This window comes from Octodon degus, unplaced genomic scaffold (genome assembly GCF_000260255.1).
Source record: "Octodon degus isolate 3935 unplaced genomic scaffold, OctDeg1.0 scaffold00123, whole genome shotgun sequence".
Lineage (NCBI taxonomy): Eukaryota > Metazoa > Chordata > Mammalia > Rodentia > Octodontidae > Octodon > Octodon degus.
In genome coordinates, this window is record NW_004524699.1 from 217,409 (window position 1) to 239,308 (window position 21,900).

The window sequence follows — 21,900 nt, forward strand, 5'->3', positions numbered from 1 at the left end:
GACCATAAAGACAGCAATAGTTAGTAGGACAGAACAGTCCCAGAACAGGGAGCCCATGTGCGTGCATCACCCAGTGTTCCAGAGGAGTTGGACAGCTTGATGAGAGAAAGCCTGAGGAGCTGGATGCCTCATGATAAGCAGACGTGAACCTGCCTCACCCCATCAAGAAGATGAACTCAAAGGGGAATGGGCACCACACACCAAGTCCATGTTTTATTACTCAAACTTCCATTCCTGTCACAAACCTCAAGGTGAACCTACAGCAGAAGGGACTAACCTTGGCACATCACGATAGTTCCAGGCTGGGGACCACATCTGATGGCGGCTACTTGATGGGACCTTTGGGAGTGTGTGGACACAAGATGGCAGTGTTTGTGCCTCTTCTCAGCTGAGCCTGCTTACAAGGCCACCAGGTCCACAGGGCTCCCCTGGTGCCTTCTTCCAACCATCCATTCCACAAGGGTCCACCACTTCATACTTCGACATATGAACCCCTAGGGACACTCAGACCACAATCAGGCCAGAATACAGGCAATAAAGCATGCAGGTCAGTGGGTGACAGCCAAAGCTAGATGGGATGGCATGCATGGGAAAGAGAATTCCATATGCTCCTGGCATCAAAGTCTCTTCAGCACTGAAGAAGGGTCACTAGAGTAATATTCTATGGAATGAGAGCAAAGAAACCAGACACGCCACGAATGGCCAACTATCTGGTCCACTAACTGAATTCTAGAACAGCCAAGAATGACTCAAAACTGGAGCTGCTTCTCGGCACAGCGGGTGGTGTGGAATGAGCAGAGGGCATCCCTGAGAGGGGGATAGTCCCTGTCTGGATGACAGGTGACTCACTCGGCGAAGGCTCCTGTCAGAGCGTATAGATCGGACATATGAGATCTGTGCATTTCGTCTGTGAATTATGCCTCAACATGTAAAATTCACATCTGCATCATGTAACATACATGGAAGAAATCCTACCTAGAGTAAAAGCTAAAACAGCTAGAACCAGTGGTGGTTACTCTTTAAAAGTTGAGAGTAGCGAAGGCCCTTCTAAGTAGAGGAACAATCAGAAGTCACAAAGCAGATTTTGCTACATATAAAATTAAAATCAGTAGGGGCATACAACTACAATATATAGAGAGCTCATATAAGTAAGAATTCCTACAATAAAAATATTGCATAAAGCTCATTAAAAAAAGGAAATGCACAGTAAATCAGTCTTATCAATAACCCAAAGAGTACAAAATAACACAGGAAATTTTTCCTGCAGATGGGAGAACAGAATGCTCTCAGAGTGAGATATGGGGAAGGAAACCCCCCCCCGGGGGGGGGGGGCAATGACAGCCCACGTTGCCTGTGTAACACTTCGGCATCAGATCCCCTAGTTAAGTGGTAACTGAAACACTGAAGGCAAGTCAAATAAATAGTATGTATTTGGAAAACAGACTTGCATTCTGGGCTCACAGTGAGCCAGAGAGTCAGTTCCCTGTGGAGCTCTCCAAGAAGCATTTGCAGAGGGAGGTCGTGGCTGGCCAACATGTGCACCGCAGACCCGTCTCCCCAGTCATCGGCACAGCCCAGAGGCCTGAGCCTACATGCTAGCGGCCACCACCCCATACAGCGCAAGAGTGTCCCGTGGCGTCCACTGGAGCAGGGTGAGCAGCTCTGCAACACCCGCCCTCTACTCTGGAGGGCTTTTGCATTTGTTTTCTTACCTTCTTCCTGGCGTTGCTTTCCCAGTTGGATGTGCATGCTCAAACCTCATTCCTGAAGATGACCGCACAAGTGGAAAGAGTAATGCCCAGGATCCTTTCTTGGGGTACTATTAGGGTGGAGCTGTCTCTAAGCTCCCCAGCAGAGGTTATTGTACAGACACTGGGTGGCTGGGACACATCTGCTCGTTCCTGGCACCACTGTATTTCTTTTCTTTTTTTTTTTTTTTTGGCAGAACTGGGGATTGAACTCAGGCCCTTGCGCTTGCCAGGTAAGTGCTTATTCCACTGAGCCGTCTCCCCGGCCCCACCACTGTTATTTCTGCCGTGGCTGTGCACGTAGCTGTGTACAAGTGGCCAAAGGGGAATTTCTGGGGGGTTTCATTTTCTTCTAGCTCTGCATATTTAGGTTTTGTAATACCAGACAGGATGTTCATGGCACAATAGCCATTAGTGTGGCTGGGACAGCTGTTTGGGCAGAGGCCTTTGTGACCAGATGGCTGCCCCTCAGAGGCAGTTCTCTCTGGCCACCAAGGGAAACCCAACAGACCCTGCACTTGAAGGAAGGCCCTTGGGGATTCTAGACGTAGCCCAGCACAGAACTCAGGACACTGACAGAGGAGGAAGTGCTGGGGGTGGACAACCCCAGGGGCCTGGCTCATTCCAACAGGACATGGCCTGGCCATGAGGCTCAGGCCTAGGCCTGGTGGGCACACTGTGCACCTGTCCCTTGGACCTTATCTGCCACCCACACGAGACGGGGTCGCTGCAGAGTCTTCTCAGTCCGGGTGACCACCAGTGCCTCATCCTGTCCCTTTGTTGGGGAGGTGGGCACCCCATCAGGAGATGGAATCAGCCGTGGTCTGTGCTTCCCCATCCCCATCTCTTACTCTGGCCCTCCTGACACCCTTGAGAACTGTAGCTGGCCTGGACCCTGGCTGGATACGTAACTTCTTCATACTCAACTCAGGATCCAGGGCAGATGGGTAGTCCACATGCAAAGCACTGGAACCCTGTCCAGCTATGGGGTCAATACAGCCTCAGCTGGGACCCCTTGCCACATCCATGCTGCTGGGTGAGGTGGTCACCTGGCCCATAGCCGAGTCCTAACCAGGGTTTCTTCTGACCTCCCTAGGCTGTGCAGCCCCTTCCTGAGCCTATAAGGGACACCACTCACAAGGTCCAGGTGCTCTGGCGACGTGAGCCATTGCCCTGCATGGTGCAGTTACACTAGACCTGGACTTCTTGTTCTTGCTGTTGGCATCAGAGCCTCAGGTTACCTTCTGGGGCTGGAGGCTATCTCCCTCCTAGAAAATGCCTACCTGAATGAATTCCACTCATTGGGAACAGCTTCTGATCTATTTTTTATTAAGCTTACAAGCTCCTACGGGGAGCAGACCAGACCTGCACGCAGTGCACAGCACGCCACTTTGGTCTAGCATCCCCAGGAGGGTGGGAAGGAGGAGGGGCCCTATGTGGCCACTGACCTCAGAGAGCTTCAGGGCCAACAGCGCCGGAAACATGGGGACTCACCAGACACTGCCCCATAGCTCCACAAAGACTCCCAGCCTGTGCACCTAGTGCTGACATGTGTTGGTGTCCCCTCTGCAGGGACAAGGCTGGGCAAGGAGGAAGCTGCACTATGTGGAGTACAGGCTGGTTTATTCGGGTCCTGGGTGGTAGGAGCCTGAGTGCTGCTCCCATCCAGCTGCGTGGGCTGTGCAGGAGCACCAGAAAGGTGGTGTCATAATGAAATTTCACTTACAGTATTTCTTTTTTTTTTTTTTATTGATTTCATTGAAAACAGAACAAGAAATGGTCTGAGCCAAAAGACTGCTCTTAAAACCGTCAAAAACATTTTAACAGAAAAAATAAACATGACTGCATTATGAATGTTTAGAAGAGTCACACGAAAAGAACTCCACTGCCCTGCACTAATTACAGTATTTAGAAAGGTATATGCCGAAAAAGTACATGACCTGCCAGGCTGTCACACAAAAGGTGACAGCAAATTTATTCACACTACAAGGCTAACATTTTAAAAAAGTGTTTCCTGTGTTTAATTCTAAAATCACTTTGTTCTCTTTTTACAGTTGATAGTTTATTTTCACATGGTGAGTAGAAACCACACCAGATTCAGCACCGTTGTCTGTGTTTCGTGTTTTTATTCTTTGTTTGTCCTAATGTTCGGTAATGGTAGAAAATAAATCAGTTTATTCATCATCATAGCATGTGGCTTAAAAATCAACAGAAGGTGCCAGCGTGGGTGGAGCTGGCAGGGCTGGTGTGGGGTCTGCCTGCCCACCAACCCTCACACAGAAATACCAGCCAGGGTTTGTTACACGGAGAGGGCTGCTTTAACAAGCAAGCCCGTATCTCCTCAAGTCAGGGCAGGGCCGTCGATGTGTCCTGCGTGTGGCCCTGGGCTGCCCAGCCACATGGGGTGCTGGTCTCATGGAACAGCTGCAGCGGGGCCCTCACGGGAGTCTGGCCAGGCAGGAGAACAAACAGACGCAGTGGTGGGGTGAGAACCTCTGAGACCAGAGGAGGAAATGAGAAACATCGCAAGGACAAGACACTGTCAGAAGCCACCAAGTTCACACCCCATGGAGTCCCGGCATCTCTGAGGTGCGTGTGGTCCAGAGCGCACTTGGGCCTGGTGCTGGGCTTGTATGAGGCCTCCGAACGGACACTCCTGGGAGAGGTCTGCACCCTGGTACTCCTGGGGCTCTGCAGACACTCCAGGCAGGACATCCTCTAAATCACAGTTGGCAGGGTCTGACCCCAGGCCCTCCCAGCTTCTCTGCACCTCATAGTGGGTCAGCGGCAGCTGCAGAGCTGGTGTCTGGCAGGCCATGCTCTTGGGCCTCCTGAGCCGCGCTGGCCTGCCGCTGTGCCAGGGCTGCACTTGAATGCCGGCACTTGGGGGAGCCGCAGCGGCAGCTGAAGAGCTTGCCCTTAATGTCCCAGAAGCGCTCCCCGTAGTCGAACCTGGGGGTAAAGATAGCACTCAGCACCTCCAAGCATCGGACCAAGCCCCTGAGCCAACACCCACCCACCCCTCCAATGTCCCCCAGACCTGGCTGTACATACCCCAGCTGTTCTCCAGCATGAATCAGGCGGGTGCTAAAGAAGGCAATCCGGGGGAACCTCAGGTCCTGGTGGGACATGAACACACGCACTGGCACAAGGTTGGGCTCGCAGTGGTGGTTGATGAAGCGGCTGACGTTGCCATAGAAGCGTGCGTCAATGCAGTACACCTCTCCATCCTGGTGAGGAGAAAGGTCTGTTAGAGGCTCCGGCCCTTGGCAACCATGACACACTGCCCTCACCTGCACAGTGGCCCGAGATCCAGAGATAGGGCACAGATCCTGTCATGATCAAGGGCATTTTTCTGTGACCTGTGGTGACACTGGGGGTTTGGCAGAGTAGCAACAGGGTGTCGTGACACTGATCCCCATGTTAAAGACAAAGTGTGTCTACTAGCCCAGGGAACGGAGGAGTTCAAGGTCCCAGGTGGCCATGACTTCACCCTGTATCACTCATGAGGCTTTATACCATGACAGGGACGCCTGAGTGGACTGGGAGGAACAGACAAGTTGGAGGGCTGGACCAACCCATGAGACCTTTAGACACACAGGGCTTTCTTTCTCTGCCAAGACCCCAGATGTGAGAAGTTGCTGCCTTTGGACAGAGCTGCGTGGCACACAGGAGGCCCAGGTAGTGGCCAGTAAGAACCTGGATATGGTCCTGCTTGGATCAAAGCTGACCAGGCTGGACAGGGCTCTGGGGCCACACTACACACCTACAACTCTTCTGTGACTGCCAACCTAAACTGTTAAGCTACAGCCCTGTGTGATTAAGTTCAGTAGGTAAATTGGAACAAGTGTGCGGAGGGTCCCTGAGTCCCAGGGACTGCAAGGTCCTCTGAGCACAGCTCCCAGGTACCAGGTCACACAAAGGAGCCTTCAACAGAAGCCAACAACATTCCTCAGATCAAACAGCTTTGAACCCAAACCCACAAGGAGAAGTGTGGGCAACAGGCTGAGCTCCAACAAACCTCAATGGTAACTTACAATGAGGGCAGTGTGGAGAGCTCTAGAGTTCAGATATGTGCATGCGGAGAAGCGTCTCCCATCCATAGCTCCATGAGAACACACCTTATACCAAACTTGGGAACCAGTACTGAAACCAAGGACACAGCCACCCTTGTCCCAGGGCTGCTCCACAAACACCATGGCTCTACAACCTCCAGTGGTGGACTTGGGCCTCTGCCTGAGTGTGATGAAGAATTGACAGGTGGTAGGGTATACAGATGAATGTCCATTTTGTATCTGTGTATTCAAAGAGGTTGGGATAGATATATAGTTGCATTCTCTTAATGAATAGAATGATTTGTTCTAATGGTGTTTGTAATTAGGATCTCAAGTCCGCATCTTGTACAGCAATTAACCACTAAGAAGAATATATGCAGTGTGTTATTTGTGGAAACTGTACATCCGATTTGATTTGAAACTGTCTCATTGCTGTTTATCAATAAAATTTTGGAAAAAAAAACAAAAAACAAAAAAAAGAATTGACAGGTGGCCTTGGCCCTGTAGAAAGCACCCTAAAACTACCAACCACACAGGCCAGAGGCACCAAAGAACACAGCCTGCAAGAGGTAGAGCACGTTGGCCAGGCCCAACATGCTGAGGGCTAGATGCCGGAGTCTACAGCTATGGACCCAGGAAAAGGACTCCTTGGGAGAGGCCAAAGCTATGCAAGACCTCTGGCTGGTGAAGCCAGGCTGAAAGCAGCCTCGACAGACCTGAACAGAGATGGCTAATGGCCTTATGGAGAGGGGAAGAGGTGACAGGGAAATGGCCAGGTCAGAGACCAGAGCTGTGTGTGTGAAGCAGAGCTCAAAGCTGAAGCCAGACCAATAAGCGAGACAAGGTAAAACCTCAGAGAAAGTGATGATTCTCCAAAAGTCAGCTTTGCCAACCCACATGAGGGACACAGAAAGGCAAGAGCATGAACACATTCCAGACAGATGAGCACCAGTCGAGTCTATCTCTGCTTGAGTCTGGCTCTGGGTGGCACTAGACATTGCCCAGTCGAGAAGAGGCTTTACAAAGCCCCTCTTGAGGGGCACGGCTCCAAGAAGGAAGTCTCAGCAGAGAAACAGAAGCAATACACAAATCATTGGGGCTGGAGAAATAGTTCAGTGGTCCTGGCAAACACAAGGACCTAAGTTTGATCCCCATGCTGTGCCGGCCCCAGACACTGTGCCAGCCCTGAAACCAGGCATGACGGCACACGCCAGTAATTCTAGTGCTGGAGAGACTGAAATAGGAAGATCACTACAAGTCTGACTGCATAGTGAGACCCTGTAGCCAACAAATAAGTAAAAAGAACAAAATCAATGGAGCCGGCGTGGTGGCACATGCCTGTAATTCCAGCATTCTAGAAGGCCGAGGCAGAGGACTCTCTTGAGTTCAGTGCCATCCTGGGCTACACACTGAGTTCAAGATCGACTTGAACCACACAGTGAGACCCTGTTTAATAAAAAAGAATCAGTGGGCAAAGGCACACTGTAATCAAACTCCCTGGCCATGAACCCACCACCACTCAGGTAAGCAGAACCAGGGGGACCATGTGACAGTGGTAGACTGAGACTAAATGTGCACACAATCACTCACTGAGAGGCCACCGACAAAGAGCAAAAGCTGAGGTGTTTCAAAATGGCTGAGAAAGGGTCTATGCCCTACTAATAAGACTTTGATACACAGGAAGTATACGAGGTGTGCGAGAAAGCACCTGTGTGAGCAGGAGGAAGAGAAAGAAAGAGAGAAGTACTTCATTTACTTTACACATGGATGGGTACCCTCAGGGTGCCATGGCTGCAGTGTCTGTGCCTTCAAATGCCTAGTAGAAATCTCCTCATGAGGAGATAGTGTTGGGACTGGAACCTTAGGGAGCAGATGGACCCTGGGGGAAGATCTCACCGGGTCAAAGAACTCACCATCCGCACTGCGTGGAGAATGGTGAAAAGGTGCTGGCTCGGAGCCAGCAGTGTCCAGGCCAAGGACTCTAGCCTATCGGTGGTGTTTCCACAGCAGCCCAACACAGAATGTGAGAACTTGGAAAGCACAAGCTCTGCTCTTATATAAGTCTTATTTTTTATCTTTCGTGGTACTGGGGATTGAACCCAGGGCCTCCCCAACCATTTTTAATTTTTTGTTTTGAGACAAGGTCTTGCCTAGTTCCAAGATGTATGCACACTTGTGATCTTTCTGCCTCAGCACCCGTGACTCTTAAGCATGTAAACCAATCTTTTGTAAAATTAAAAACATTTAAATTTCAAAATTTAAAATGATCTAAAACAAAACTGGATTTCATATTGGTAACAAAATTGTGCAAAGAAACAATTACTTCAAGTGTTGTGTAGCAGTTACACATCCTTGCAAAGGAACTGTCAACATCACTCGGCCATTGCACTGGATCCACTGCCACTGTAGAATGGGCAAATGTCCCTTGGAAACCTTGCCTCAATTCCTGGCCACTGTGGCAACACCAGCAACGCCCCTTGCCTGATAGCTACCCTGTATTCACTGTCATCATGGAGCCACCGTCAATGTCCCTGGGTAACTGCATTCCCTGCCACTATAGCAACGCCATCCACATATCTTGATAACTGCATGCCATTTCCTGTCACCACAGCAAGTGCTTTGGGACACACTGCATCACAGTTACCAAGGTAACACCATCAACAAGCCTTGTAACTTCTATGTATCCCTGCCATCATGGCAAAGCCATCAAAGTTCCACACTGCAATCCCTACCACCATGGCAATGCAGTGAACGCCGTTTCACCACTGTCTCCACGGCAACACCAGCTGCCTGGATAACTGCAGAGCGTTGTCTATGCACAACACTAAGGTCAACCCCCCTTGGTAATCACACCACACTCCCTGCCACTGCAGCAACACTGCTTCTGAAAACAGATCACATTCACGGACACTGCAGCACTCCTGTGCTACTTTGAAAGTAGGGCTTTAAGAACTAAGTTTTTCACTGTAAGACACAGAAGTATGAAGAAAAAGAAAAATGAGAAGAAGAAAAGCAGGGTACCGTAAGCCTCTGTTCTAGAATTGTCAGTGTGAGTGCAGAGCAACATGTAGGCTTGTTCGTCACTTTGTTCTCTGCATTCACTGTCATCATGGAGACGTGCCCTCTGCGCAGAGGGCCTACAGCCCATGGCACCTCACAGAAATAAGCAACCCACATTTGATTTTATCTGGAATCATCTTTCCATCAAAGAAAAAGGTATCTTAGAGAAATGACTGACTCCAAGTGTGGGGAAGAGCTGAACAGAGAAATCCTGTCGGAACTCAAAAGCAGTAAGACCCACAATTTAGTGAGGTGAGGTCAGTTCCTTGAAGGCCAGAAAGTGACAACTGCAAATTAGTGAAGAATGGCTTCAATGATTAAAACATGTAGAATTTTAAAGAGACATGATCGTTAGTGACCTAGGAAAAGGAAAGGAAAAAAGACCAAACTGTCTTTGGAATGGGTAGTTTTTGAGCCCCCTCTTCATGCTACAAACAGGGAGCTGAACAGCAAGAGTGAGGTGCGTGCCTTTTACCAGGGAGACCAGGCCACCAGTGTGCTGTGTGAAGGCTTTTGTGTTTTCTTGGAAAACAACTCCCTTTAGTAAATGTGGAAGGCATGATAAGTACCTATGAACAACAACCTGTTCTCTACAGTGCAGAGACAGCAGGCAAGTGGGACAGTCAAGGAAGGACCCCACCTCAGAGACAGGGAGTCAGATACCACAATGTTCCTTCTGGGACAGGAAGAACATACTCCAGCCCTCCCCTAGTGAGCTGGGGTCTATGGGACACACATGTTGGATGGCATTATTTCTGCACAACCAGGCTACTCTCTATTCAGTAGAGGACAGTGTGAGGTGCTGGATACTGCTCTGGATAGGAAGCGTCGCACTGGTCCCCACCGATCCCCACTGGCCTGTCCTGGGTGGCCAGCAGAAAGGGGCTAGGGACAGGTGCCTGGGGACAGGAGCACAGCGCCATCACAGCATGTGCTAACGGGAGCTGCTGTTTGTGTCAAACTCCACGTTACATCAGAAGAAAACAAATGAAATAAGAGACTGACAACTGTCACATTTAGGAGATGATGCAAGGGTTTTATCACTCTCACTGCAGGTCTGAACACAGTACACGGCCATAGAGGGATAAATCACTGAAGGGAGGAACAGCCAAAGTAAAACACCTTTTCTTTTACTGAACGAGAAACCCGAGTGTCTTTAAAATTAGAGAAGGGCAGCAGGGAAGAGGCTGTGTGAGGACTGATGCCAGGCAGGTGAGGTGGAGAAAGCAAGAAAGCCCCCAGCCTAAGGAGAAGAGGTGGGGGAGCACATGTGTGGGAGCCTGGCTTGCCCTTGCACTGCAATTCAGCCAGTCAGCTCTGTGTAGACCTGGGCCTGCACTTGGTGCTGCCTGCATCTTGGGCTCATCAGAGGCTCGGGTTGCCCATCAGCGTACAACCGCCACTTCCTGTAAGGGGCCTGGCCAGCATCCATGGCTGGCTGTGGCCCTAAGCCCCAAGAGGTGGGCTCTCCCCCACATCCAACTACTGCTCTCACCTATGGAGTTTCTACACCTACCAGCCCAGAGATGATGCCTACAGTACTATAAAACAATCCTCCTCCCACACCAGAAACCTTCTGTTCTGCTTTGAGCACTCACCCTGTCCTTAGAACAAATCTTCAAGACTTGATCATGCTCAGCCACACCTGGCCTCCCTGGATGCTGCTACCTCCTGCACCCAAAGACATGGCCTCCTTGCCTTACTCCTGTACTCTATAGCTCCTGATACCACTGTCTTCAAGGACCTTTTGCATGGGCCCTTCCACACCCACACGTGAGTTCTCATCTAAAGAGCCCCACCTAGACCTGAAGGGGAGGGAGGTGGGACAGGTTCTGGTCAGGCTACTGGAGACTGAACATGTCTCATTAGGTGGACATGGACTGGAGTCTGGAGCAGGTACCTGAGAGACTATGCAATATTCACAGTTTTTCAAACGAACAAGGAGAACCATCTCCATGCTATTGTGGAAAAGCAGAAGTGTAGTGCAGGAGGCTCAGGGATGGCTGTACTCCAGGAGCGGGGAGAGAAGCCTGAAAAACACGGTGGAAATCTAGCCATCCTGTGAGCAGCACTGAGGGCAGGGTCTTATCGACTGCCATGGAACTGAATCCTAGCAATGTGGAAGTGCTTGCACATGGCCTGGCCCTACACCCTGTTGCAGGGCAGACGCAGGCTTCCCAGTGCCAGCATCAAGATGAGCATGGCAAAGCTTGGAGACAGAGTACGCCATACTCACGTAAGACTCAGTCACATGTGCAGGTCTCCTAAAGATTATTCCAAAAAGTTTCCAGAACTGAGAGTGAATTTAGCCATGTCAATATACAGAAAATTTGCTATTCTAAGGATAGCCACAAATGATAGGAACATAAGAAAGCAATCAATACTCTGTTGGGAAATAAATATAACATTTTAAAGTGACAGAAGATGCAACTGCTTGGTGTCACTGTAGATAATTGCAAGAGTAACCTTCCAGTGCTTGGTTTCTTTCTGAAGAAACACATCATTTCACTAAAGCTGATACCGTAGAATAGTGATGGTGAGACTTTTAGAGATCCAGTCCCCAAACTGAAATCCAAAACACACTTATCACAAAGTGCCAACAGAACCTGAATATTGAGCTTTAAAGTGCAATTAAACATGAATACTGAGGTTTTAGTTTATGTCCTGGAAGGTAACTGCAGAGAGTAGGCTGAGGACATCAACATCCATCTGAATTCAAAGAAAAGGAAGTCAGTGGGCTAAGCTGGGTTTCAGTCACCTGAACTCCAGCCTGGGCACTTCAACTCAGCCCTGGCCTCTGTTCTCCCAGCATATGACTCCAGCACCACAGAGGTCAACTGGTACTTGAAAGACTTGCTTGGCAGCCCTTCTGCACACATGTGCAATCCCTCTGCTCACAGTCATGGATGGCCTTGTCAGCCTCTAGCAGACTCAGACCTGCTAGGCTTCAGCCTGGAATAGCAGCTGGGGCTTCTGGTAGGTGGCTCATTATATGAGCACAGGCCTCCCTAGTTGGGGGCTACACATGGAGTACTGAGCCCAGCACAGCCTAAGCAATGGCAGCAGGTCAACAGCAGGTGCTGGTTTTCTGTTGGTCTCCAGGACTGGCTGCACCAGGCATAATCCAGGCCCTTAGATGAACAAACTCCATGTTCTACAGTTCATATTCAGCTCCTTATGTCCCAGCCCTTCAAAGCACAGTACCTTGTTGTCAAGGTCAAAGAGATAGGAGTCTTCTTCTCGAACATCAGCTTCGGAGTCAGAGATCAGCTCCCCAACATACCTGAGGGAGAAGAGAAGACAGAGTACAGCTAGGCACATGTCATCTCCATGCCCTCCCATGAAGACTGATGCCAGGGGAGCCTTGAGTAGCCACAGAAAACCAGTGTCTGCAGATACTCGCACCAACACTGGCTCATGCACACAGTGGGATCTGAGGACCAGAACACAGGCTTGCATGACCAGGTCCATGCAGGATGCCTACTCCAGGAACCCAAGAAGAGTGTCAGTGACTGGGGGCAGACACTGTGTAGCAACTGGAATCTGACAGTGTGAGGCTGGTGTCTGGGCAGGTGGCTGTGACTGCTTAGGGGGAACAGCCAGGGCCTCTCTGCCCCACACGCACTGTGGTAGGAGTTGGGTCCCTGCTCTCAACAGCATCCAGGAAGTGACACATGCAACCAGCCTTCCTGGGCAACAAGGACCCACATACTCGCAGACAAAGGTGCCCACGGCGATGTCCTGCAGAGTCCGCACACCCCAGCCCACATCCTGTGTCCGATAGAGCTGCAGCCTTGCCCTGGAAGACAAGAAGAGGGGAGGTGGTTTGAGCTCAGCATAGCCTAGATCTCCTCACATTCTGAAATGAGGGATATGAGTAAGCAAGGAGGAAAACACTGGCTTCTCATCTGAAAATACTACAGTTTTGCCAGAGGCTGTGGGCACAGAGTTCAGCCTGTCAATGCTCAGCACTTGGAGGTCTTAGCTGTGCCTCAGTCTCCTCATCTGAATTGGGCCTAGTTGATCTGATTGTCATGGAAACCAACATATAATGTCAGTAGCCTGAGCAGTGGCATCATTTTGGAGTAGAGCATGGAATATCTTTTCTGCCCTGGAAAGCAAAGTGTGGGCTGGTCACTCCACCAAAGACCAAGGTGGCTGACACTAAATTCTGACCTGGGTGAAGAGTGCAGGGGTCAAGTGCTGTGAGTGCCTCAGAAAGGAGCCAGCAGTCTAAGAGATTGTCAGGCATCACTACCAATTGCTAGAGAAGCCAAAAAATTGGGAAGAGAAAATGAGCACTAAAACAGTGAAATAAGCCAAACACGTTAAAGTGGTGACCACTAACACAGGCCAGGTCGGCCCCTCAGATTTTGGCTCCAAAGACCCATACCACCCTTCTCTCTAGTCTGAGTCTGAGCTGGGAGCCTGATTACTCGTTACCAACACAGAGGATATTTCCAGGGGTAACGCACTAACTGTGGTGCAAATAAATGCACAGGCTAACATGCAGGCAGCACAACCAGTGTGCAGCATCTCACCTGAGTCCATTCTGCACGACGCGGTTGCGGCAGTTCCTCCAGCAGGAGCAGGCATGGTTGCACTCAAAGATCAGGGGAGGCTCTGCCATGTTAAACTCAGGCAGGAGTCGGCCATCCTGTGGACAAGCAGACACGGAGGCCCAGCAGTGTGAATCATCCTTTTATTCGTGTCAACACGTTTACAAAGTGCCTGGTATGGCCTCCAACTTTAACTTGGGAGCACTAGATCAAAGAATGTATTGGTGGTGTGCAGGGGAGGAGGCCTCACGGAGCTGCTGCTCAGTCATGCTGCTGTCCTGACGTCCTGCCCTGCCTTTCAAGGCCTCACTGAGGCCCCACTCTCCCTCCAGGTGCCTCCTAAACTCTCAGCCTTGCCAGTTCCCAAGTTTGGGGGACTCAGCCACTGCCCACCCACCACTACACACAGGGCCATGAAAGGTTTGGGGGATCCAAGCAGTGGGTGCTTAGTCCTGAACCCTGTATGTGGCCCACTGCCACCACTGTCCCCAATGCCCCCACACTGGTCACACTGCCCTCCCTGGGTTGTCTCCTCTGCCAGAAAGCAAAGTTCTCTTCTTCCACACTCCTCTGGAAAGAACAGGCTGCTGTCCTCACACAGTCTGCTTCTGCTGCTCCTACAAACGACTCTGATGATACACCCTAAACTGCACACACCCTGGCCACTATGTCTAACCATGCCTACTCTACCTACCCAGCTTTAGCCTCTGCAGGGCTCACCAAACACAAAGAATAGACAAAGGTTCCTCCCAAGGCTAGGCTAGACCCTCTACCCAGCCTCTATCCAGGGGCACAAAAGCCACTGACCCAGGCCTCTGCAGTCTAGGCCTTGGCCCTGTAGCTGGCTCAGGCACCAGTCTGTTCTTCTCTTCTGCCGGTCTCTACACTGGCTCACCTCCAACTCTTCCTCCAAACACATCAGGTCGTGGTGGGCACTCATACAGTCCACTCACAGTACTCGCCCCATAAGCACAAGCAGCCAGCGCATACCACTCACCTTATCATACCAGCAGCGCATGCTGAGCTGGCCACACATGCAGGTGCTGGAGGAGCAGTCATCTGTGCACACGCAGTACTGAGGACAGAGAGCAGAGCCTATAAGGCTTGGAGGCACACCAAGAGCTCCGCACACCCTCAGAACCCTCACTGACAAGTTTTCTCAGAATGAATGAGAATGCTCTCTCTCAAAGAGGGAAGACTCGAGTACTGCAGGAGAGGAGGTGAGGTCAGCCAGGCCCAGCCCCTCCAAGGGCGTACACGAGATGCTCAGGCCCCACAACTCCTGCCTGCAGCCCAAACAGTGCCCATCCTGACATGCAGCTGTGTATAAGCACAACCACAGGACAGTCCTTGAGAAAATGTCTGGTTTTAGTCAGAGAAGAAAGGAAATGGATGGTAGTTTCTCAGGGTCCTGTGCGATCTCAGAGCTGGGAAAGGTCACTCGCTAGACGGTGCCCTGCAGGGGTGGGCCTTGGTCAGGTGTCCCTCATTCATGCCTTGAGGACCAAGCAGCTTAGGGCCCTATGTCACCACTGACTGGGGAATGCCCAGAGCTGTGGGCTTTTTTTGTTTTTGTTTTTTAAAGTACTGAGGATTGAACCCAGGGCTTTCATGTAGATCTACAACCTCAGCCCTTTTTATTTTTTTTTTGACACAGTTGCTAAGTAGCCCAGGTTGGGCTTGAACTTGTGGTCTTTCTGCCTTAGTTTCTCAGAGTGTGGATACTTTTCCTAGGAGGCTCTTCACATGCCTTCCAAATCCTCTAAGGGGGCAACTGCTAAGAGCGTAGTCTTCCTGGGTGCTGAGAAGAGCCCAACTACCAGGCCTAAGGGCTGTCCCATCCTGCCTGGCAGCCCTGCTTGCCCACGAACCTGCAGGTGGGTGATGTTCCTGTCGATATTCATGGGGGATGTCACGCAGTTCTGAGACACATACTTGTAGTTGCTGGGGCAGGGTTCGCTGTCCACTGCGTTGACACAGGGGATGGGGATGCGCTCATAGCCTCGCGCAATGTCTCTGCACAGGAAAGGGAGGCTGTTGACTCGCTACTCCAAGCTCTGTCCCAAAGAAGACACAGCCTCTGTCTGGCACCCACCCAGACAACCTAGACTCTGACTCCAGCACACACATTCACCCCAAGCTCTTCCAGCCCCGCCTGCTGATGAGCTACCTAGAGCCATGCTGGTTCTGGAGTTCACTCACCTGCTCACAATCTTCTCCACTGTAGCAGGCTTGTCAGGGGCTGAGTCCCGCAGTGCCTTGCTCACCTGCAGGGCGCTCCACACCTGTGAGTTGAGGCTGGCACACTGTAGAGGTGTCTCTCCTTCCTTGTTTTTTAAGGTGACATCTGAATCCCGAGAAAGAAAGAGGCTAAAAGGAAAAATGTAAGCCAACAAAACATCCAAATCTTAATTTAAAAGAGACATAGCGGAAACTCTTAGAACACTCACTAGGAACTACATATGCTATCCATCTTGAAAAGCCTTCAATATATGCACTGTACCCCCATAGCTCATTCCTCAGTCAGACAGGAGAGCATTTAAGAACCAGATTTGGAGTCTGACTCCCCTTCTAAATCCACCCTCCATGCTTGGGAGGGTGGGGGTTGGAGAGAAGGGTGGCCTCTGAGCAGGGATGCTGAAGGGACAGCATAACCTAGAGGCAGGTGCTAGTTGCAGGAATTATGGAAAGCACTCAGCCCTTATTTCTAGGCAAGGTCAGCCTTGCTGCAAATGCCTGCTGATCTGAGCAGCAGCCAGACCTCTGTCTGGATCCAGCAGCAGAGCAAGGCTCCACTACAACCCACCTCTAAATGCAGGAAGACCGCCTAGCTAGAAAGGACCTTCAGGGGCAAGCAAAGACACTGCCACCATCTCCAGCCCTGCCCATAGAGAATGTTCCCACAGTCCATCAGAACAGCAGGAACCCAGGCAGAGCAGAACTGTCCCCACACTGCATCCCAGGAGGAGTGTCAGGTGAGATTCTGCTCAAGCTTCAAGAATTGGAAACTTTTCACACAATCCTCTCTAAGCCAGCAGTGAGCCACAGTAAGTGTCAAATGTGGACTCCAAGGGGCACAGGGGTTACACTGGCTCCAGGAAACAGAACCCTCAGCAGCCTCAGGGCAGGGCCACACTCACACAACACAGTCGTAGCGGTTCTCCCGGGCAGCAATGTGTAGGGGTGAGTCCCCATGGATGTTCACAGCATGCAGGTCACACTTGGCGGCCAGCAGAATCTCTGCTATGTCCACGCAACCTGAGAAGGCTGCCCAGTGCAGACAGATGTTCTCTTCCTGAACAGAGACACAAGCAGGAGGTGGTGAGGAACACCTGTGCCAGACACAGAGTGCTGGGACCAGGCCACCTTCCGGCCCAAGGAGCAACCCAGGAGCCCCGTAGAGTACTCCCATTCCTGGCCAAGTGGAAAGGGGCTTTCCCATTCACCAGAGAAAAGGGTGTTCTTTATGAACTCTAAGGCAGTGACAGTGCAAGTGTTCACAGTGTCAGAAGGCAACCCAAGCTCATTTATTTACTGAAAAGCGCCAACAAGGCAATTAAACCTGAACATTGAGGTTTTTCGTTTCTGGGTTTTTTTTGTTTTTGTTTTTGTTTTTTTAAAAAAAAAAAAAAAAAAACAAAAAAAAAAAAAAAAAAAAAACTGTCAGGGCTGGGGATTTGGCTCAGCAGTAGAATGCTTACCTAGCAAGCTGGAAGCCCTGGGTTTGGTCCGGCACCAAAAAAATAAATAAATAAATAAACCTCCCCTCAAAAAAGAACTGTTATCCAATGCTTCGCTGCTGGTATAACTTGGCTTGTCCCAAGAGAGGGCTCTGTATGCCCACTGTGTTTACCACCACAGCTTTAAGGTATTCTTTTCTATTTTAGTTTTTCATTTAAAATTAATACAGTAACACAATATAGAAGACCATAAAAACAGGATAAACACACACAAACACACATACACACCCAGAATGTTTCCACTATTAAAAAATGTACAAGAGGCACTTTTCTTTTATCTAATTTTAAAAAGTAGTATTCATTCCAAAGTGAAGCTATATAGTCACGGACTTGGGCAAAGCTTCTATAAGATCAGAAATCAAGAGTTTGGGAGCTGGGAATATAGCTCAGTGGCATAAGCGCCTGCTTGGTAAGTGCAAGGTCCTGAGTTTCATCCCTGGTACTGAGAAAAAAAAAAGAAAGAAAAAAGAAATCAAGATTTGATCACAATAAAAATTGCCTTAGAAATTTCCATAAAAGTTTAAAATAAAGTAGAAAAATTGGAAGAATATTTGTGTCACATGTAAAATAAGTAAGTTTATTAGAATACTACAGTTCTGGGGAAAAGGTGCAAAGTAGATGAAGTCACAAACAGAGAAGAGAAGGCTGAAGAGCAAACTCAGCAGGAAAACTATTGGTTCTGCCACGGAGCAGGGTAACCCCACCATTCCTCCAGGGCAAACTGGCCCCACCCTGCCAGAGCCCACGGTCACTTACATTGAGGGACAGTTCCCTTGGCCCACATCTCCCAATGCTAATTAATGTCAGCTGTCTTCTTTTTCCAGGTGAAGCCCTCAGAAGTGGGGCTACTGGTTTCAGGAGCAAACATGAACAGACATGAAAGTTCTCTAATGAACAGCTCACTATGGCTCCCTCCCCTCAAAGTTGAGCGGACCTCTACTCATCCCCCTCTGCTCAGGCCTGCCTTCATTCTGTCACTCTCCATGAGGAGCAGGCCTGGCCCCATCTTAGACCTGATTCTGTAGGCCCTCAGGGACATTTCTAGCTCATCTGTGACGCATGGGTGCACTAGCACAATCTGACAGTCTTGCCACAAGTCCATGTGGTAGGCTGCAGGCAGGGCTTCTCAGCTCAGTGAACAAAAGAGATAGAAAGATAAAGGCGCTACAGGGAAAGCATGGTCTTGCTCTGTTGTCTTCAGCCAAAAGCAATAGCAGCCTGTATCACAGCTTTATGACTTCCTCTATTTCTAAAGAAAAACTAAAAGCAAACTCTTTTGTCAACCTTCCTTTTTCCAAAAAACCTTAGAGCACCCAGGGCTCTCTTTTCTGGTGATTATTCTTAGTGCCTTTCCACCTTTGATCTTTGGGTGTCTCATCACCTACACATCTGAGAGTACCAAATAAAATCTTGTTTCCTCAGAGGCACCTTTTTTCTTTATCAGAACAAGCTATTATTTTATAACCTGGATCATACCTTAGAGAACTTCCTCACCCAAGTCCCTCTTGACTGTTTCAGCACCTGGCCTTGAAGGACTATGGTGCTGGCCTGTGCTTTCTGAGCACTGTCATTCCTAAAACAGAAAGGTTGTACTCACAAGTGAAATAAATCAGCCCACATGTGTAAATATCATCATTGTCTCCCTGCTATAAGAACCTGAAAGAATAAATACAATCTGAAAGGTACAGCAGATATAGTAAAACAACAAGACACTGAACATAAGGAATAAACAATGAAGGGACAGGAGAAAAGATATGAAAAAAAGGACAGCAGAGATGACTGTGCTACTAATTTCCATCAGCTTTTTGAAAATAGCAGTTAATGTTTAAAATTTTCACTTTGACTAACTCTCTATACTATTACCTGCAATCTGAGTATCTACACTGAACAGAGCAAAGTATAATACAAAAACCACAGCTGAATACCTCTCATCTTGTTCTTCTGAATGTGTACTGTTTCTAACGTCTTATCAATTATGATTATATTCTCTTTAAAATAAATTAAAAAATAAAAGTAAAAAGGACCAGAAAAAATTAAGGTTTATGGAAAGCAAGCGTTAATCAATTATTTGTCCGATCTTGCATACCTACATGTTAATCTGAGCAACAGATTTGATGATAAAAATATATAACAACTGTTGTTAATTTGCTATTCTTGTTTTGAAAATCTGTACCATACGTATTGTTTCTTAGTTTTTACTATTGCAGTTTTTGTTTTTACTCTTTAAAATAAAACAAAATTAAAAAATAAATAAAGCACAGCCACAGGGCAGAGATCATGGTGGACACCAGGCAGCTCATCACCAAGTTGTAGAACCTGAATGACGCCTTCAGGCTGTTCAGCAACTTCCTCAAGATGGAGATCGATTGTGAGCGACCCACAAACAGTGGGGGTCATCCACATGCTGCACCAGCCCTGCTCCAGGGTGGGCTGAGTTGGCCAGCTGGCCAGCACCCCCCCACACACACACAAATAAAATAATAAATAAAATAAGACAAGCTTGAAATTTGGCAAAAGGCAAAAATGTGGCCATTAATGTTTCTTGACTACCAGTGAAGGCTTCATAACTACCCCTCAGCATGCTACACAGAAACTGGTATAACATTCCATCAGGATAGCAACACTCATGTGCTCAGTTTTGTCTGGCAGTTGACAAGTTAATGTGCGTTAGTGAAAATCTCTCATTCCAGTCTTTCTCGATAAATAGCTCTTCTCTGCTATTTTAATGTGGTATATACAGTGTAGCCTCACAGACCTTCCCATTTAGTGTGTAGTGTCCTAACCAAAGTTTCTGACTGGTCTTACATGCACTGTGTCGTGTTTGTTTCTTCAATCCCACTGTGTAGACTACTCCCACTCACCCCCACCCACGTACAATGTCACTTGGTCTAATTGATGTGTAGGGTACAGCAATTAACCACTAAGAAGAACATATGCAGTGTAATATTTGTTGAAACTACTTCCGATTTGATTTGAAACTGTCTCATTGCTATCTGTTTATCAATAAAACTTTGAAAAAAAAATTGATGTGTAGGAGCACTGCACTGTGCACGTTCAGTGTGGCACATGAAAGATACACACTGTGTGCAGAACATATTTTCCTTCTGGTCTATAACACTCTTCATATGGAAAACCTATTTTATGTAAAAACAAAGTCAAGTTTATATACTAAAATCATTAGTCCTGGACCCCACTGGTCATGTGGCCCACTGGAGAGCAGAAGAGGAAAGCATGGGAAGCCACAACTGTCAAACAACACACATGAAGCATGGAGGAAACAGGCCAGAGCAGAGCAACAGCTCCCAACAGTACAGGGTCCTGATCTTCAGACAGGGCAGAGCTCCCAAAGGGACTTTCCACAGGCCATTACTAGGCACTGGTATGAGGGTTTACCTGTGCCTTTCCACTGAATACCAGTGGGCACCACAATGGAACCCTTGCCTTTCCATGGGATATTAGTGGGAACTGGCATGGGGATCTGTGTCTTTTTATGGGACATTAGTGGGCAGCAGTGTGGGGATTTGTGTCCTTCCATAAATACCAGTGGGCACTGGCAATAGAGCCCGTGTCTTTCCACAGGACACCTCTGGGCACTGGTAGGGGACCCTTGCCTTTCACAGGATATCAGTTTCCCACTAATGTGGGAAAGTTCCACCAAGCTATGGCCCATCTGGAGGGCCAGGTGAGAAGCAGCGACAGTTTATAGCTATAGGCCTAAAGGAGGGGTCTGCCTGGAGATGGTAATGGTCCCTGCACTGAAAACTGCTCCAGACCCATCCAACCAGCTAGAAAACAAGCCCAGCACAAGCAAATGGACTTCGAGTCAGCAGCTGTCCTAGGCCGAGTTGAGTACTACAAGGAGCAGGAACCAGAGCCCCTCAGCCCAACCAGAACCGGCACTGAAGCTGGTGAGCACAGCCACAGCTAGTGGTCTTATGGATCCCACACACTCAGAAGTTATACAGCCACAGAAAAATGTTCAAAATGGCCTCGCAGAACCTTCTGTATTGGAAACCACAATGTCTGATATGATAACCCTGAGTGAAATCAGCATACCTGGCATCACAGAAGGAAAGATTAGTAAATTAGAACACATGTCAATAAAAACAGCTAAACTGAAACACAGAATAAAAATTTTTTAAAAACTTGTAAAAGTGTCTGGAAAACAGTACACAGTCTGAAATATTTAGGCAGAATTCCTGGAGAAGTGGAGGCAGAAGACACATCTGAAGAAATGACAATGGAAAAACTCCCAAATTCTATACAAACCCTAACTCCACAGAGCAAGAAACTCAGTGGGGACACAGACATGGACATACACACAGCTGAGGGGCATTATCAATTCTTACAAACAGCCAGAAGGAAAAGTATATGCAATACACTGAAAAATGAGTGTAAGAACCAAGCAGTGTTCTAAATCCCAGCTGTGAGGACTCAGTAAGAACACATGCATGAAGGCAGGAGACAGGAAAAGGAATGTTGTGGGACTGTCCTGCTTCAAGGTTGTGTATGGTTAGATTTTTGGACTTACAGGTAAACATAAGAATTATACAATTCTTTATGCGTATTTTTAAATATATTCTAATTTTTAAATGTTTTTTCATCATATTCTGTAAGGACTTAAAGTTCAACATATCAATACCTGATGAAAAATACCTGCTCCATGTTATGCCTAAGATGTTTGATATTCAGACAGATAGTGAGGTTAAGCTTAACAGCCTAGGTTGTATGGTAATAA

General features: G+C 48.6%; 1 protein-coding gene across 1 annotated transcript in view; it reads right to left on the reverse strand.

Annotated features, from left to right (window-relative positions):
- Nucleotides 1-3,497: 3,497 nt before the first annotated feature.
- Ehmt1 (euchromatic histone lysine methyltransferase 1) overlaps nt 3,498-21,900 on the reverse strand; it is a 179,980-nt gene continuing 161,577 nt past the window's right edge. The window contains 9 exon segments of the mRNA XM_004640343.2: nt 3,498-4,700; nt 4,803-4,978; nt 12,068-12,146; nt 12,576-12,662; nt 13,405-13,520; nt 14,420-14,497; nt 15,294-15,438; nt 15,625-15,792; nt 16,563-16,717. Of these exon segments, the coding sequence (XP_004640400.2) occupies nt 4,520-4,700; nt 4,803-4,978; nt 12,068-12,146; nt 12,576-12,662; nt 13,405-13,520; nt 14,420-14,497; nt 15,294-15,438; nt 15,625-15,792; nt 16,563-16,717 (1,185 nt within the window). The 3' untranslated portion in view covers nt 3,498-4,519.